The sequence below is a fragment of the Peromyscus maniculatus genome, chromosome 15, assembly GCF_049852395.1.
Source record: "Peromyscus maniculatus bairdii isolate BWxNUB_F1_BW_parent chromosome 15, HU_Pman_BW_mat_3.1, whole genome shotgun sequence".
Classification (NCBI taxonomy): Eukaryota; Metazoa; Chordata; class Mammalia; order Rodentia; family Cricetidae; genus Peromyscus; species Peromyscus maniculatus.
This window is the reverse complement of record NC_134866.1, coordinates 70,572,117-70,588,970: the sequence shown is the minus strand read 5'-3', so window position 1 is coordinate 70,588,970 and position 16,854 is coordinate 70,572,117. Positions and strand designations below refer to the sequence as shown.

The 16,854-nt window shown below is 44.2% G+C and overlaps 1 protein-coding gene across 6 annotated transcripts in view; it reads left to right on the top strand.

The window, feature by feature from the left end:
* Positions 1 to 16,854, top strand: part of Rasgrf2 (Ras protein specific guanine nucleotide releasing factor 2) — a 223,710-nt gene that overhangs the window by 55,948 nt on the left and 150,908 nt on the right. For all 6 annotated transcript variants that reach the window (XM_076552054.1, XM_015998983.3, XM_006980480.4 and 3 more), the window contains exon 2: positions 5,019 to 5,125. In XM_076552054.1, the coding sequence (XP_076408169.1) occupies positions 5,019 to 5,125 (107 nt within the window). The remainder of the gene's footprint in view (positions 1 to 5,018; positions 5,126 to 16,854) is intronic.

The window sequence follows — 16,854 nt, the reverse complement described above, 5'->3', positions numbered from 1 at the left end:
AGAATCTGGCTGCTTCCTGTGTAACCCCTCTATGACCTTAAGCGAACAAGGGTCACGGTCACGGCTGACTCTTGGTTGCCTCCTTTCTGAGTAGGACAGACAGTTCCAAGCCTCACTTGGCCACATGGGCTTTGGTTTCTGCTTGTTGTCTTGAGGCAGCAGCTGAACCTAAAATAAAGACACCACATCATCACACCCAGGAATATTGGGAAGCCATTGTTACATAACTCGTGTTCAAAATATGGACGGCAACTGTCGCTTGCAGCCACGGTTCTGTCGCGGGAAGGCTTTGGAAGCATTTCACCGTCTCGCAGGAGTTGGAGTTGGAGGTCTCTGCCCCTCCAAGCTGGTTTCCCTATCTGGTTAAATAGCCTTCCCCTCTCCCTCCCCCCTCCCCCCTTCTCCCACCCTCTGTCCCTTCCATCCTTCTGTTCTTTCTTATGCTTAGACTGATATTCTGTCTCCTGGTCATTGAAGAGATACATTTTTTTCTTCTTTAGTTTTCCTGGTGGTCTTATAAGGGCTTCAAACTGCTCTCCAATGTGCCTGCAGAGAGGGCTTTCTTTTTTTAATATTTACTTTCATGTTTTAGTTATCTCTGTGTATGTGTGTGCATGTGAGTACAGTTGCCCACAGAGATCAGAAGCATCATAGCCTCTGGAGCTAGCTACCCAAGGTCCTTCCTGAGAACTTAACTCAGGACCTCTACAAGAGGAGTAGGTCATCATAACCACTGAACCATTCCTCTGGCTTCCTCATCCACAGTGGGCTTTTGGTCTCCTCCTCAGTCCCTGGCAAAGGTCCAAGCTTGGGTTTCTTTCTACGTATTTAGAAGGTTCGATGTCTACCTTGTAACTCGGAGCCCCAACTGTGCCCATTCTACTCTCTACCCCAGATGTGCACGCCGATATAAGAGAAACAAGTAGCAGGAAGCACAGGGGTGAAGGGGGGAGAGAAGGCTTGACGAGAATGGCAGACGCATGCCCACAGCAGCTGCCACGGCGGGCAGGATTGGCAGCAGGGCCGGTGTGAGCAGGAATCCAGGTCAGGAGTAAGCATTGCAGGGAGGAGAACAGTTTGAGAGGCTGGGTTTGTTCAAGGGCTTGACGACCAGTTTTAAGAGGGCGGACTGATGTAACTTCTCTGTCCTTCAAGGTCTTATCACTGACAATCAATAATTGTCAGTAAAGGACCCATCAAAAAGCAAACCAGCTCGTTCCAGCTGGACAATATTGGGAAATGATGTTGTGAATAGATGAGAGTTACTAGAAACTGGTGAGGCAGAGCAGCTGCAGCTGGGTGTGAGCATCCTTTGTTCTTGCTGTTACTTTTCACACTTAAAAACAAATTGAGACAGAAATCCTACCCCGACCAAGGCTGTTTTTACAGGGCACAACTCAGTTGTTTGGAATTTATTCACAAGGCTGTGAAACCATCAGCCCTATCTACTACCAGATCATTTTCATTGCTCAAAAGAAAACCCAGGAATAGTGACCGGGCAGTAGGATACATTTGTCAAAACCCAGTGTACAGCACAGAGAGCGAATCCTCGTGTGAACTAGGCTAATAATAACACACACCGTAATGAATATTCCCCATATGTACAAGATGGGAGCCTTCTCTGCCTTGTGATGATAAACCGTTCATCTACTTCCCCTCTCTCTCAGGGGCCCTTTTTAGAAGCATGGATGTCGTTTGTTTTGGGAGTTACCCTTAGGAGAGTGCAGAGTGTTCATACATTTGAAATCACAGCCGTATAATTTGTCTGCTTCTTTTGTAAACATCAGTGAACTATAAGTTAAGATGGTGTAGGTAGCGACAAAAAACGTTGATAGTTAAAAAGAATAAAAAATACTTTCTGCTGTGCCAGATCCAAAGCACCAGGCCTGTAAACTCCACCACAGGCCGGGCAGCCAGGACTTGGACAATGGAGGGCAGATCCTGGGCAGCGTTTGAAGAAGGGACTGAGATAGGCTAGAGCCTGGAACATGGACTGGGGGCGTGGGCAGAGACACGGGGTGTGTGTGTGTGTGTGTGTGTGTGTGTGTGTGTGTGTGTGTGTGTGTGTGTGTGTGTGTGTACTGAGATAAGATTCAGGCTAGAGCTGGAACATGGACTTGGGGGGGCAGAGACACGGGGCGGTGTGTGTGTGAGTGTGCGCGCGCACGCACGTGTGTCTCCCAGGGCAACATACATTGTTTCTGATCTGCAGTAGTTGAGATTGCAGAGAAAGTTAGAGGGAAGAGCTCTGTGGGAGGGGCTTACAACCTACGTCAGCAGCATTGGTGACATCGCCACAGGAAGGGGAATTTGACCTGCTCACTAATGCACCAGCTCTGGGCTGGGATTTATTTATTTATTTTTAATTTAGAAAACAAAACAAAACCTTTTTGTACAACAGATATTGATCATGTTCTTCCCATCTTCCAACTCCTCCCAAATACTCTCCACCTCTCTACCCACCAAACTTCATGGTCACTGTCTCAAACAAACAAACCCCTAAAATGAAAATCAAAACAAACAAAACCCCCTAATAAGACAAAACATGCTAAACCAAATCAAAATGAAACAAAAATGCCGCCCCCCCCCCAAAAAAAAAAAAACCAGCACACAGAGTTAGTTTTGTGTTGGTCAACTACTCCTGGGCATGAGGCCTGCCCATGAATGTGGTTGACGTACCAGTGACATCCTATTAGAGAAAACTGATTCTCTTTTTTCCAGGAGTATCGATAGCAAATGGCATCTTGGCTAGGGGTCAGACTGTGTTCACTTTCCCTTCTCAGTGCTGGGACCCTTTAGCCCATGCAGCTCCTATGCATACTTCCACAGTCTCTGGAAATTCTTACATCATCAATTCTGTAGTATCTGGAAGACACAATTGCCAAGGCTATTGATTACTCTCCACAAGTTGATGGTAAGGCTCTATTGCTGAATGTAGATCTTAGTTAGGTTTTCTATAGCTTTGATGAAACACCAGGACCAAAAAGCAAGTTGGAGATGAAAGGGTTTATTTTGCTTATATTTCTAGGTCTCTCTTTATCATCAGAGGGAGTCAGGAAAGGAACTCAAACAGGACAGGAACCTGGAGGCAGGAGCTGATGCAGAGGCCATGGAGGGGAGCTGCTTACTCGCTTGCTCCTCATGGCTTGCTCAGCCTGCTTTCTTATAGAACTCAGGACCACAGCCCAGGAATGGCACCACCTACAATGGGCTGAGCCTTCCCCCATCAATCACCAATAAAGAAAACATTCTAGGGTCTTGCCTACAGCTGGATCTTACAGAGACATTTTCTCAACTGAGTCTCCCTCCTCTCTGATGACTCTAGCCTGTGTCAAACTGACATAAAATCAGCCAGCACAATACATTTACTTATGTTATTGAATACTGAGAAGTCGAGCTGGTGCTCTGCTAGAGGCTTTATCCCTGCTGACTAGCATTCATGGCGCTGGAAGGTACTACATCTGCTCCTGGAGAAAATGGTAATCATCAATAACGCCCATCTACAAATCCTGCAACATACAACACTGACCTGTCTGCAAGATGTACTTGTGTAATAGTGGCACAAATGTCAGGAGAGTAACCAACCAACTTTCTATTGGATGTAAGGACAACTCCATGAGATGAAACCTGTACCTGATACGGCTGAAGTAGCGAAGAACCTGAGATTACATAGATCACGGGCCTAGGGGAAACCTATACTGTTATTCTGATAAAGGGACATAGCAATAAAATGACTCCTAATGACACACTGATCTATAACCCATAGGTCAATGATCTTGGGGTTTTGAGAGGCTATAGAGGATGAAGGAGAGGACCCTTCAAAAGCCCTTGTGTTGTTCCTTTATAGGCACACACTTCCAAAAAACAACTGATTTGTTTTCTGCTACTTTTCAATTGTATCACATAAAGGAAATTATAGAGTATGAAACTTTCACAAATATTTCTTTTTATTTAAGTGTGTGTGCATGTGGGCACATGTGTGGGTGCCCCCAGAGGCCAGAAGAGGGTGGTATATTCCCTGGAACAGTTAGTTACAGGCAGTTTAGAGCTTCTTGGCGTGGGTGCTGGGAAGATAATCAGATCCTCTGGAAGAACAGTGAAGGATCTTAATCACTGGGTTGGCTCTAAAGCCCTCTGGAATGTAGTCTTTTGAGGCTGACTTTTTAACTTTGCTTGGTACTTTTGAGAGGCAGTCAAGTTCTTGGCTTTCTCAAGAATTGTTCCTTTTTACTAATGAGTAGTATTCCGTCAGGAAAATGCACCAGAATTTGACTATCTACTCGCTGACTAGAGGATATTTGCATTGTTTCCAGTTTGGGGTGATTATATATAAAGTTCAGATGGGATAAATAATTTTACTCCTGATAAATCATTTCTTTCTTTTGTCTTCTATCCAACAAGAAATTAGATTACACTCATCAAAAAGGAGTTCCAATTATGACTTACCTCCAAGATGGCAATTCTATTTCCTGTCCATGATAAATATAATTTGTCTGTCACACAGGGGCTTAAGCCACCGATGGCGCTTGCTAAGGCTGCAGGAGTGGCAATAGCAGCAATTAGACACAGTTATAGACATAGCTCTTCCCAGAAGGGAGCCCGGAGATAGAATAGGTTAGGTTTCAGAATCAGCGGGTTCAGCGGAGTAGACTCCTGTTCTCTACTCCTGTATCACACCCTGCATAAAGAAAACTTCTGGAACTGTTTCCATGTTAGCTTTTACTTTTTATCTTCATCGGCAAATTGCTACAATGTTCTTTTTGTTCTTATATAAAAGTATGCAGTGTAGTAGGGCTGTGGGCTGAGTGCTACTCAGGGCTGTTAAGATGCTCTGTATATTACCGCCAAGGTGCAAAGACATTTCGGGCCTGTCCAGGCATGATATTACATTTTGAAATATGATTTACATTGTGCTGGTAGATTTTGTGAGTTTATACATCTCGTAGGCAAATACTGTGTTACATTTTTACTCTTGAAAAATAAACCCATAAACCTTTTGTGTTTCTTTTTCTTTTCAGTATTACTTCACTGTTCTTTTTGGGCATGAAGGCCAGAAACCTCTGGAGCTGCGCTGTGAGGAGGAGCAGGCCGGGAAAGAGTGGATGGAAGCCATCCACCAAGCCAGGTGCGGGTCATGTCTCGTTTCGGATGGGGCTCAGCATGGCTGCCAGTACTTTTGGAAGATTTTGTTATAGTAAGATGGTATCACGTCGGTCCCTTCCTGTGCCGTGTGTGAGGTGGTTGTTTGCACTTTGTGTGGCTGTGTCTCAGTTAAAGAGAGCAGACATAAACAGTAACAATTACCGGTAGCAGACATGGATTTCTTCCAACACACTATGTACTTACTAAGTGCGTCTCAATTAGGGAATTTATTAAATGTATGACCACCCCTCCCCGCCATCTGCTACAGGGGGATTTACACTTACTTCCTCTTCTGCTTGTAAGGAAAGAGAGGCTTGGAAGGTTAGGTCATTTGCTTAAGGTCACACAGCTAGGGGTGGCAGAGCCAGATAGTCACCCAGTGGAGCCCACATTTGCAACACCTGGCCCCCCATTTCCTGCCCCACACAGTCCCATTATTGAATGGTAGTAACAAACTCAAACTGGGTCAAACAGAAAAATGTGGTTTATTGTCCCCTAAGTAATACCAGGACTGTAAAACACTCCTCTATGCCTATTAAATAGGAATGAAAAATCTGAAAAGTGTGTGTGTGTGTGTGAGAGAGAGAGAGAGAGAGAGAGACAGACAGACAGACAGACAGACAGACAACCTTTCTGTTTTCTCCATTCAAGTCCAGTCCCTTTACTCCTGTGTGTGCTTGCTGTTTTTGCCCATCTTCCCAGACAGGGATGCTTTCTTGTTACAGTTTGTATTGCTGTGACCACTATGACACTATGACCAAAATGACTTGGGGAGGAGAGGGTTATTTATTTCATCTTATAGTTCAAGTTCATCATCCAGGGAAGTCAGGGCAGGAACTCCAGGCAGGAACTTGGAGGCAGGAGCTGATGCAGAGGCCATGGAGGGCACTTCTTACTGACTTTCTCTCTGTAGCTTGCTCAGCCTGTTTCCTCACCATGCCTGAGGTCACCAATGCCGAAGTAGCACTGCCCACAGTGACTTGGGCTCTCACACATCAGTCATCAATGAAGGAAACGCATGGCAGACTTTACCTACAGGCCAAGCTCATGGGGGCATTTTCTCAGCTGAGGTCTCCTCTTCCCACATGACTCCACCTTGTGACAAGTTGACATAAAACTAGCCAGCACAGGTGCCATCCTTTCGCCTTCAGTCAGCTCCTTTTCTCATCTTTCTGATATTTCAAGGAAAAACTCAGCCGTGGAGCGTTTGCTTTCTGTGCATTTGACAATGCCTCTTCCAATCCCGCATCAATCCCTACTCCAAATTGCTGCTACACCTGCATTGTGTACTACATGCAGATATGTGGCAACATAAGTTATTTCCTGTGTGATTTCTCCTTCCTGAGCAGGCTCGTGTGTACCTTGAGACTCAAGAAAAGGAAGGATTGGGGTACATTCATTGTTAAATGAAATGCATTTGCTAATTGTGCAACAGGCAACCAGGAACAATTTCCAGGTTGGTTAATAGAAAAAAGAAAGTACCAGTCCCCAGTGATTTCTTTCTTCTTTTTGAATCCTGGACATGTTCATTCTGAAAACCTCCTTGGCCTCCCTCCTTTTTAAGGACAACTCTGTGATGCTAAGTAAGCACTTGGCACATCTATCTTTTATTATTTGCAGCAGCTCAGGCAGGTATCACCAGTCCCATTTGACAAATGAGAAAACAGAAATTCAAACAGATTGGGCAAGATCTACCACCAGGTTGTTAAGCTGCAGAACCACACAGGTCTACCAGACTCCATAAGGTTTAACCAGGGCTCCGTATTGCCCTTCTCTTCCTTACCTTCTTTCTCTGTTCATTTTTTTTCTATTTCTTTTTTTCTTTCTTTCTTCTAAGATGAAAGTAGAATAATGTGCGGCTAGGGTTGAAAGGAAAAGGTACCAACTGCAAAATATTTCACTTTTTATTTCTCTTCTTCTAAGTAGTTATCTGAGATGCAGTTGGCAACAAACACCAGTTCCCAGGGGCAGCTATGTGAGGTGAGGGACAGGCACACTGCTCAGCGCTCTGGTGCCCACTGCCTGTTCTTCAGAGTTGGGGCTGATGCAGAATGACTTAAGAAGGTCAGGGCTTCAAAGACGAAAGACACACGAAGGTGGCAAGGGAGAGTCCTGGGGCCATCCGCAGCCACAACCTTGTAGCTGTGTCTGTTCCCTTCTACCTGAGCATTAGAATGAAGGATGTGATGTCAAACGTGTGTATTTGACCATACTTCACATCCCAGAAGAGCAGGAACCACTGAATGCCACAAATGGCTTTACAGTGGACAAGGGAAGATTCTGGTGAACTGGATGCAGTGTGAATTACTTTAAAGATGTATGGATTTCAGAAGAGAGATATTTTGTTTGTTTGTTTCACTATGTCATAGGATTTTGTCATCTGTGTGGGAGTGAGCAGTAATTGGTTGTGCTTGAGATGTGGTGAAATCTAAGGCAGTCTTGAGAAACCACTTAAGTGGTCTAGACAGCAGAATGGTAAATATCCTTGTTTTTCCTCTTAGATTTGAAGGTCTGCTTAGTGGTCTTTTTTCCCATGATGCTTTGTTTTTTGTTTTTTGTTTTTTTTTCTGTTATACTTGCTTTACTTTGATTTAATACCTGGGACTTGGTCCTTTGATGATTCCTTTGAATCAGAGTGCTTTAGACTTGTGTCCTTTTTGAATTGAAATGATTCTGAAATATTTACTTTCTAAATCAAGGAGTAATAACACGGACTCTCCAAAATTTGCCCTGTCTTTGTTTGTCTATAAACAATGCCAGAAAGTTAATGAAGCTGCTTCCCACAGAGACCATTAGTCATTTTTTTTCCTTGACATTGTGCATGAAACGCAACTAATGAGCTGGGCTTGGCTGGCTAAACACTTCACTTTTAAGGGGCAATCTGGTGACATTAATCTGGCATTGCTAGCTTCCAATGGAAAACTTTAAAGTGGTCAATAGTTAAGTCTTTATTGATTGCTCTTTTCAAAAGTCAGAGATTTTGGTTAATCAGTAACTGTTTTTAGCACAAGGCTTGTTCTTTTCTGTTATAAATCCTCCAATAGACACTACACAAGACTACTGTTTCTCCATCTCCTGCTTTCTAGAATGGCTTCTCCATGAAGCCCGGTAGCCCCATCTTTATGCACCATGGAAGACATGCCATTGTGTTGGCTCTTGTGTCAGGGGAGCCTCCATACCACAGTTTGTCTTTAGAAGCTCTTTGGATCATTTTCTGGGATATCCAATTGCATATTTCTTCCTATAGGTCGGATCCGGAAAATAATATCATCAGAATTAGCATTTTTCAACCTGAAACTTTGACTCAGCCCAGCAATGTTGGTGTTAGAGTTTTGCACACAATTGCTCAACATGATAATTCTAGAGCAGATACACTTCAGATTTCATTCCGCACATGTTATGGCATGTGGGAAGCTGCTACCAAAACTCAGCTCTCTTATTGTTTGTGTAAGTTGAAGCCAGAGCATTTAATAACACTTAAGTCTATGGTTATTTTATAAATGATTTGCCACTTGGGCAGGAACTTAAGTAACACCGATAACTGGTATTCTCTCTCCATTTTTCATAGGCATATATGTCAGACTCAGTTGAAGTAGTTGAGTACTTAAAAACACTGATTTAGGTAATTGTGGATCCTGAAGAATTCTTGGCTCACATGACATCTATTTAGTTTTTTATCTGCTGGGATATTGAGTCTGCAGGACCTCGGGAGTAAGATGTCCTTGGTCTGGAAGAGGACACGGTGCCTTCATTCTGAGTTCATTGCATCCTGGCTTCAGCATGGGATTCACAGGATCTGGACTACAGCAATCAGGAACTGAGGGATAAGGCAGTTCAGGGGTGTATGGGAATCTACCAGAGGACTTTGTAGCCATCTGAAGGTGAATAATATTAGGTTAAGATGGCATCTAACTCACCTTTTGCCCTCTCGCTTAGATGGTATCACCCACTAGAAGAAGGAATGATGAGTTAGTACAAGCTTGTGAAGCAGATGTTGATATTTGGTCAGGAAGGGGAATTGGAAAGGTGAGGTGGGTTAATCCATAAGGAGAGTAGATTAGGAGGTCACAGGATGGTCCTGTGACCTTCCTGCCCTGTGGCATGTAAGACATTGGAGAATGAGTAGTCAGGGACAACTAGAGGAGTAAGGCCTGTCCTGAGAAGAGATCTGGGTTTGGGTTGAGGTCGGGCGACAGTTGGTGAGACCTGGAGGTGTTGAGACTATCATGTTTTGCTGTAGTGCTGATCTGTGGCTTAAGTGTTTGATGTTGGACACCATTCCATTGCCTTTGGCTAGTTTCGCAATCTCTTCAAATGAAGATCTGCTCAAATCCACATTCCAGTTCTCTTTCCTCTTCTCCATATGTGTCTGATGTGGGGATCTCAGGCTCACCTTGAGGAGAGAGTGTTGAATGGGGAAAGGAATTGGCAGATGCATCCATTCCTGGACGCCAGCAGGTGGAGCATGGCAAGGCCTTGACCTGACCCTTTCTTTGACCTTGTCATTGCTAGCATAAGTAAGAGGTCTCTCAATTGAGCCTTATCCTATTTTTTCAGGGGCAAGAAAGCTTTATTCCACTCCTGAGTTTGTTCTTTTGTAGCCTTTTGATGACGCATGTCATCATACTTGCTCCTCTTTGGCATCTACTCCAGGACACACCAAGTGGCTAAGGCCACCCTTTCTCTGCTTGCTCCAGGCTATGGTCCATGCCTAGTGGACCATGCTCTTCTTCTTCTGGTTTAACCACCATGGCATACATGGTGCTGTCTCCATTGCCTCAGTCTTAGATGAGAAGCCCTTGGGCTAGATTTGGCAACCTAGCACATGCCAGAACTAGATTTAAGGACAGGTCAGAGCAAGATGCAATGCCTCTGTTATATGTAGAAATTCACAAATGTGCATTGTTCTACGCTGAACTGTCTACATAGCATCTCCTGGGTGCTCAGTGCTGCCATGAATTTGACTGGTGGATTGTCACAGGTCTCTACTGCTATCCGTGTCTGAGCAGTTTTCCCAGGTCAAGGTATGAATGCTGGCTGCTGAGCCACCTCACCCACCCTTTCCCACTTCTCCCCAATCTCTATCCTCTGCAGGGTTACCAAAGTGTTCTTTCTAAGAACATCTGATCAGCTGAAAGGGCCTCAATGTTTTCTACTGACTTGTTATTTTATTCAATTAACTTTTTACTGTCAGAAGTTTTTGTTTTTGTTTTTTTTTTTTTTTTGGTTTTGGTTTTTTCGAGACAGGGTTTCTCTGTGTAGCTTTGCGCCTTTCCTGGGACTCACTTGGTAGCCCAGGCTGGCCTCGAACTCACAGAGATCCGCCTGGCTCTGCCTCCCGAGTGCTGGGATTAAAGGCGTGCGCCACCACCGCCCGGCTACTGTCAGAAGTTTAAAAGTATAAAAACTTTCATTTGCAAGCGAGGAAGGGTTTGTACCATAGTTCTCTGTGTTGCTTGAAGGAAAGAAAATGTGCATTACTGTACCTGATATATATGACTCCTTGATCAAATGCTCTGAGTTCTGGGGTACAGTGAGCCAGTCAGCACAATGCTCTTTCCAAGCTGAAATTTTCAAACGTCTCATGTCTTAGGTTCCAGGTAAACCAGTGCTGGGATTTTGATGTGCTGGCTGGTCCTTTCCAGTCTGACCTACAGAAATTTGTCTCTCAGACTGGAGATCTCAGTGACCTGCACCGTCTTCCCCGGCCCCTGCTCTGCCAGGACAGGAAGGACTGACTAACTCTTCCCTTGTCTGAGCCTCGGGCACAGCCCCGTCTCCTCAAAGCCTCTAAGACATCATGGCTTCGGTGTGCTTAGATGTCTGTTTCGCTCTGTCAGCCTGAATTTCTTCAGGAAAACTGCTCTGTTCCTCCCTTGTTCCCTGCTCCTGGCATTGTGCCCGATTGGTTTTTAGAAATGCGTGTGCCAATTTAATCCCTCTCACCAAGGCAGGAGAAAGCTGGAGTCATTTTTTAAAAGTTCTTATTATATTGATGTGTAAAAATGGTATCTTAGTGTGATGAGCATTTCCTTGGACATTTATAGGATTGACTATTATTTTTTACTGCTGTTAATCTTGATCTGTGTTGATATAGGAAGTGTCATTTCATGCCCTTCTCTCATTTTGTTCTATTAATGTTTTCCCATGTTCTATCTGATTTTATGAGTTCTTTCCATGATGAATTTGTTATCTGATGGTTATATTCATTGTTAATCAGCTACATCATTTTTCTGTCTTATATCTGTGAAATTTTTTTTACAAAGCTTTTGAATTACAATCCAATCAAAATATATTACCTTGGAGGGAAATGAATTCAAAACATTATTTTTTATTTAATTGGCTTATATTTCATATACTACAGAATCTTTCATCTGAAGTTACACAATTAAGAATATTCACAAGGCTGCACAATCTTTACTCTAATTCCAGAACACTTTCGACATATAAAAAATGAAAAGTTAGTCTTTTACCCTCTACCCTTACCCATAGCCAACCAATACTTTACTTTATTAATAGTTTTTTTTTTAATCTGGACATTCCATATAAAGGGAACCAGACACACCTGGTTCTGGCTTCTTTCTTACTCTGATGTTTTCAAGACACCCCCCCCCCCCATATTGTACCAATAGAATACACTTCAGGTACCTTATTCCTTTTTATATCTGGGTTGTCTGTTCTGTGGTTATACTACATTTTGTTTATGTATAAGTGATGGATATATGGGTTGTTTATACTTTTTTCCATTGTGAATACTGCTGCTATGAATATCTGGATCCAAGATACATTTTCAGTTCTCTTGGATACATACCCACAAGAATCCTGCGCCGTATGGTAACTGTGACCAACGTTTTGAGAAACTGCCGAAGCCTCTTGCACAGGGACGGTGCCATTTCTCACCGGAAATGATGAAGGGTTTGCGTTTTCCAGATCCTCCCCAATACTTGCTTCTGTCATTTTGTTTTGCACTGAGTTCATCTGGTGGAGGTTAAGCTACACAGTCCATTCATTTTAGAGGTAGGCCCTAAAGCGTCTTCACCCCGGAGTAATTAACTTTAGCATAATTGTCTTTCTGTTGTGTTTCCTTGCATCACTACCTGGTCTGTGTTTGTGTTGAATTGTGTTTTAGAAAGACTTATTGACAAAACCTCCCCTCGGCTCCAAGTGAGACCCTTCAATAATGAACTGTGACTGTGCGCTGGATTGGAGCACTGTAAGAAGAGGGAGGAGGGTTCATCTTTTACCCTTGTTCCTCTTGTTATTTTCTTAACATCTGAGCTGCCACTGACTGGAAAGAGGATAACTGGGGAGCAAGGAACCCGTCAAGGAGAGACCGGTGGGGTAATGGTGCCAGGACCTCAAGCTAAGGTGGTACCTAAGAGGTACTGATGCCAGCGGAGTGGAGATACAGATGTGAGAGAATCTGAGGACCAGAGAGTGTAAAAGACAGTCTAGCGATGCTGAGTGACTGTGAGGAAAGTTCAGGTGCTGTTAGACCGCTTCGGGTCACTGTGACAAATCTCCAGCAGTTCAGGTACAAAGAAAGAAGCTGTATTTTGGCTCACTGTCTCGGATGTTTTTATACAAGATCACTTGTCCCTGCCCCCTGGGGCCCATGGTGAGGCAGCAAGCCATGGTGAGGGTATGTGATGGTGCAAAATGGTTCACCTTGTAGACACGAGGTGAAACAGAATGGGGAGAAGACTAGTCTCCGTCAAAAGTCTGTTCCCAATAATGTCTTGAGGGTTCCTACCACCTCACAATAACAGCACTCTGGGGACCGCCTTCTGTACAGGAGCCATCAGGGGACAGGCAAGATCCATTCTGCAGCAGAGGCCTGACCTTGCCCCCAGCTGTCAAGAGTTGCTCCACTGCTGCTGTCTGGGCCTGGATTCTTCCCGTTCCTGAAGATGTCAAGACTCTTGGGATGATGGGTGCTAATTCTGAAGAATCTCCTCTATAAACCTGAGCATTCCCCTGGAGTTTGGAGTTGGATCTTTTCTTTAGGAACTGTCCCTGAAACTTCCCATCTTAGGCTGTGCTCCAGTTCACTCCATACACTTGTCTTGAACCAAAATGAAGAGGATGAGCCTATTCGCCTACCTAGTAACTTCTCACTAAGGCAACATACAGTTTGCCCTCTATACATAATGAAAGACTGCAAATCCAGGCTGAGTGCCTTCTCTGGGCTTGTCAGGATTTCGTTTGAGTGTTCCCCTTTCTCCTGTGAGGAGCAGTGGTGGTTTGGTTTGGATTATAAGTACTACACACCAATATTTTGTGCCAGCGTATGTCCTCTGCATGACATATGTTGGTGCGCCACAGATGGGTTTTTAGTTTTGCTTTTATCGTGTTGACTTACGCAGCTTCGCTTTCTTTCCCTTGGCAGCGTGAAATGACCTTCACTTCCTTCCACTCCTCTTCTTGTTCCTTTAGGTAGGGATTGAGTTGAAAAGAAAAATGAAGGGAATAATATGTTTGGCAATTTTTTTAAAGCCTGGACAGTATCTAGGAAGTGGACAATTTAACTAAGTAAAGTATATGTTGAAAATACATTAGAAGAGAAACACCAAGAAACACTCAGAAAAACTTGGAGAAGTCAGGCGTGCGACATTGATCTGCTGGGAATAGACACCCCTTTTCTAGTGGGCTTCATACAGAAGGCGTGTAGACACAATTGAAGGGTCACCCCAGTAAGAGCGGAGAGGAGCAGGGAGGAGCAGGGAGGTGCCCCAGTGGCATGAGTTGCATGATTCGAGAATTCCTGTATACGATGTGTAAAGCTGTGCAGAATCCACCGTGATGACTGACCCTTTCAGGGCATGCTGACTCTTCTGAAGCTGACCTAGGGCTCACACCAGAAGCTTGACTAGTGGGGAACATTTTCCCCGATCACTGCAGGGTAACCTCCAGCTGTTCTCACCTCTGCTAGCACAAGCCACTTGCCACCCCTGTCTTCCCCATTACAACAGCCAAGATGATCTTGTTAAGAAGACACATATTGGCACATTTTAAAAACCAAGCTCAAGTGCCACACAAGAAGGAAACACGAGGCTGGCCTCGAACTCACAGAGATCCGCCTGGCTCTGCCTCCCAAGTGCTGGGATTAAAGGCATGCACCACCACCGCCCGGCTGGTATACTCGTTATTTTACACCTATTTTTGGCAGTACTGGAGGGAAACCCAGGCTATCATGTGTGTGAGGCAAGTACTCTATCAATGGGCTACTGTCATGGTCCTCTTTATAGCTAGTTTTTAAAATAAGATTTTTAAATAACTTTGCAATAATCCTGATATACTGTGCTTGATGATTTTACAAATGTGTATAGTAGATTGTCTCAGTATCTTTTGTGTTAATGAATGAACATCTTGTTTCTTTGTACATCTTGGCAAAAATTTGATTACATTTTTGACTTATGTTGTAGAAATGAAAACACTAATGCAAAAGACTAATCTTTCACACCTGCTTTGATATGTTTGCAATATCGTCTTCTAGAATGGCTGCTCTGGAACACCGTGTGACATTACCCAATCCACTCTACTTCTGTTCATGCTAAATGTTAATGCCTTTTGAAGGTCTTAACCAGTTTTTGATTAAGAAGTATACGTGTTTTATACACTTATTGGCTTATTATATTCTATTAAACCCCTTTGTCTAATTTTATCCAATATTATCCACTTGTTCTAAATATGAAGCGTTTAACTCAATTTACCTCTTACATTTTGTCTTTTGCTCTGTCTGTATCTGTTGCTTTTATCTTTGTAGTTCTTAAGTTAGTTGACTTTGTCCTAAAATACTGCAGTTACATCTCTTATTGACTTATCAGCTCAGCACAGTTTGTATTGATCTCTCCAAGGCAGGCTAAACAGACACAGACATTTCATATGTTCTCATTGTGTTTTCTCTCTCTGGATGCTGAGTTTTTATTGAGTCTATTATTATTTATTATCACTTTATAAAGTTTTCCACATTTATTTTCTGTTCCCTAAATTCAATCAGGCCTCTGAATTTGGCCACAGGTGGATTCTGAAAATTAAAAGCCAGTGGGGAGGGTGTGGTGGCACAGGTAGAGTAAGACCTGCCTTTGGACAGCCCAGTGGGGTGATGGTAGCTCCCAGCATTTCCTGAAGCTCTGGAAGGGAGGAGAGCAAAGGCTCCTGGTGAGGAGAAACTCTGCAAATCCCTGGCTTGACTCCTGCTGCTTCACGTGTTGAAAGAGCAACTGTGTCCCACTACTGTGTCCCACCAGTAACTCACTCCATTTGTTTGTAAGACAAAGCAATGAGGACATGCGCACAGTGGACAGAGCAGCAGTATATATCCAAGTATTAAAGCCGGTGTTTGGTCCCACAGCACACGGATGATTACACAGCGTTGAATGTTTGCTCCTGGAGTCTCATCCTGCAGCAGCCTGTTACATTACTCTTGGTCTCTGACCGCTCAGCTTGGTCATCAGCTGGGTCTGACTTACGGTTTCTGACGTGCATTGACCCGTAGAATTTTAGCAATTAGGCTTTGTTTCCCTGCCTCCTTTTTCTATCTGATAGCTTCATTTCCATGGCAGCCTGCTTGCTTCATGGCTCTTAATCTGAAGACAGTGTAACTCAGCTGCCAGAATGACCCTTGCTTCTTGCGGCAGCTTTTCTGTTTGTTCATTTGGGGCTGTGTTTGCTATCCGTTACTGTCTAACGGTTGACTCCACAGTGATTACCACAATAAGGAACTCATTATACCCCACAGCCTGCAGGCCAGGTGTCTGAGCAAGGATTAGCTTGGTGGCCTCTGCTTAGGAGTTTCTCACAAGCTGCTGAGCAGGTCTGTGGGCTTCTCTGGACGCATGGGTTGGGAAAGGTCTGCTACTGTCTGTGTCTGCAGATGCTGGCTGGGTCCCCTTCCTTATGCATTGTTGAGCTGAGCCTCTAGAGGACTGTAGGTGAGAGACCCTCCTCGGTTTCTATTCATCATGAACCTCTGGACAGAGCAGTTCACAGCCAGCCAGTTGCCTGCCCTCTGAGTAGAGCAGCAAGAGAAGGCAGGCAAGACGGAAGCCAGAGTCTCCTGTGACGTCACCTTGGAAGTACCGTCCACCTCCTTGCTGCACTTCATAATCCATGTGTTGTTTCCAGCCACCGAGTTTGTGGTGAGCTGGTCACAATAGGGAGCTGGTCCCGCGTGCTTCCCTGCCAGGCACTCACATCGCTTTCCTTGTTTGGGTCTTCCTTATGTTGACAGTGGGTGTCAGGACTGACCTAAGCTCTGTTCCCTCTCTGAGCACAACCGTCTTGAGGAAGGTGGCCGACTTTTCTACAGATCACGGGCTGTGATCTTGGGGTGTGGATGAAGAGCCCAACTTCCCGACCTTTTGCAGGCTCTCTTCCCGATCCATCCCATGCCAGCTTTTATCCTTAGCATTATTTGGCTCTGTGTTCGGTGCTTCTCTGGGACAACCCTGGTGAGCACCATCTCATAGTCTCATGTAGGGCTCTACGCCTTCAATTTCCTCTCTTCCAGTCTCCCCACCAAATGAATTCTGCTCAGTCTTTTTTTTTTTTTTTTTGACTGAAGTTCATAAAATACAATACTTGGTCTGTTAACAGTGTCTTTTTCAATATTGTCACAGTTTCATTCACTAAGAACAAACAAGTCGATGTTTCCTAACGTTGCATTGGAACCTTGGAGAAGGGGGACAGCCAGTGTCAGCCAAGGAGTCT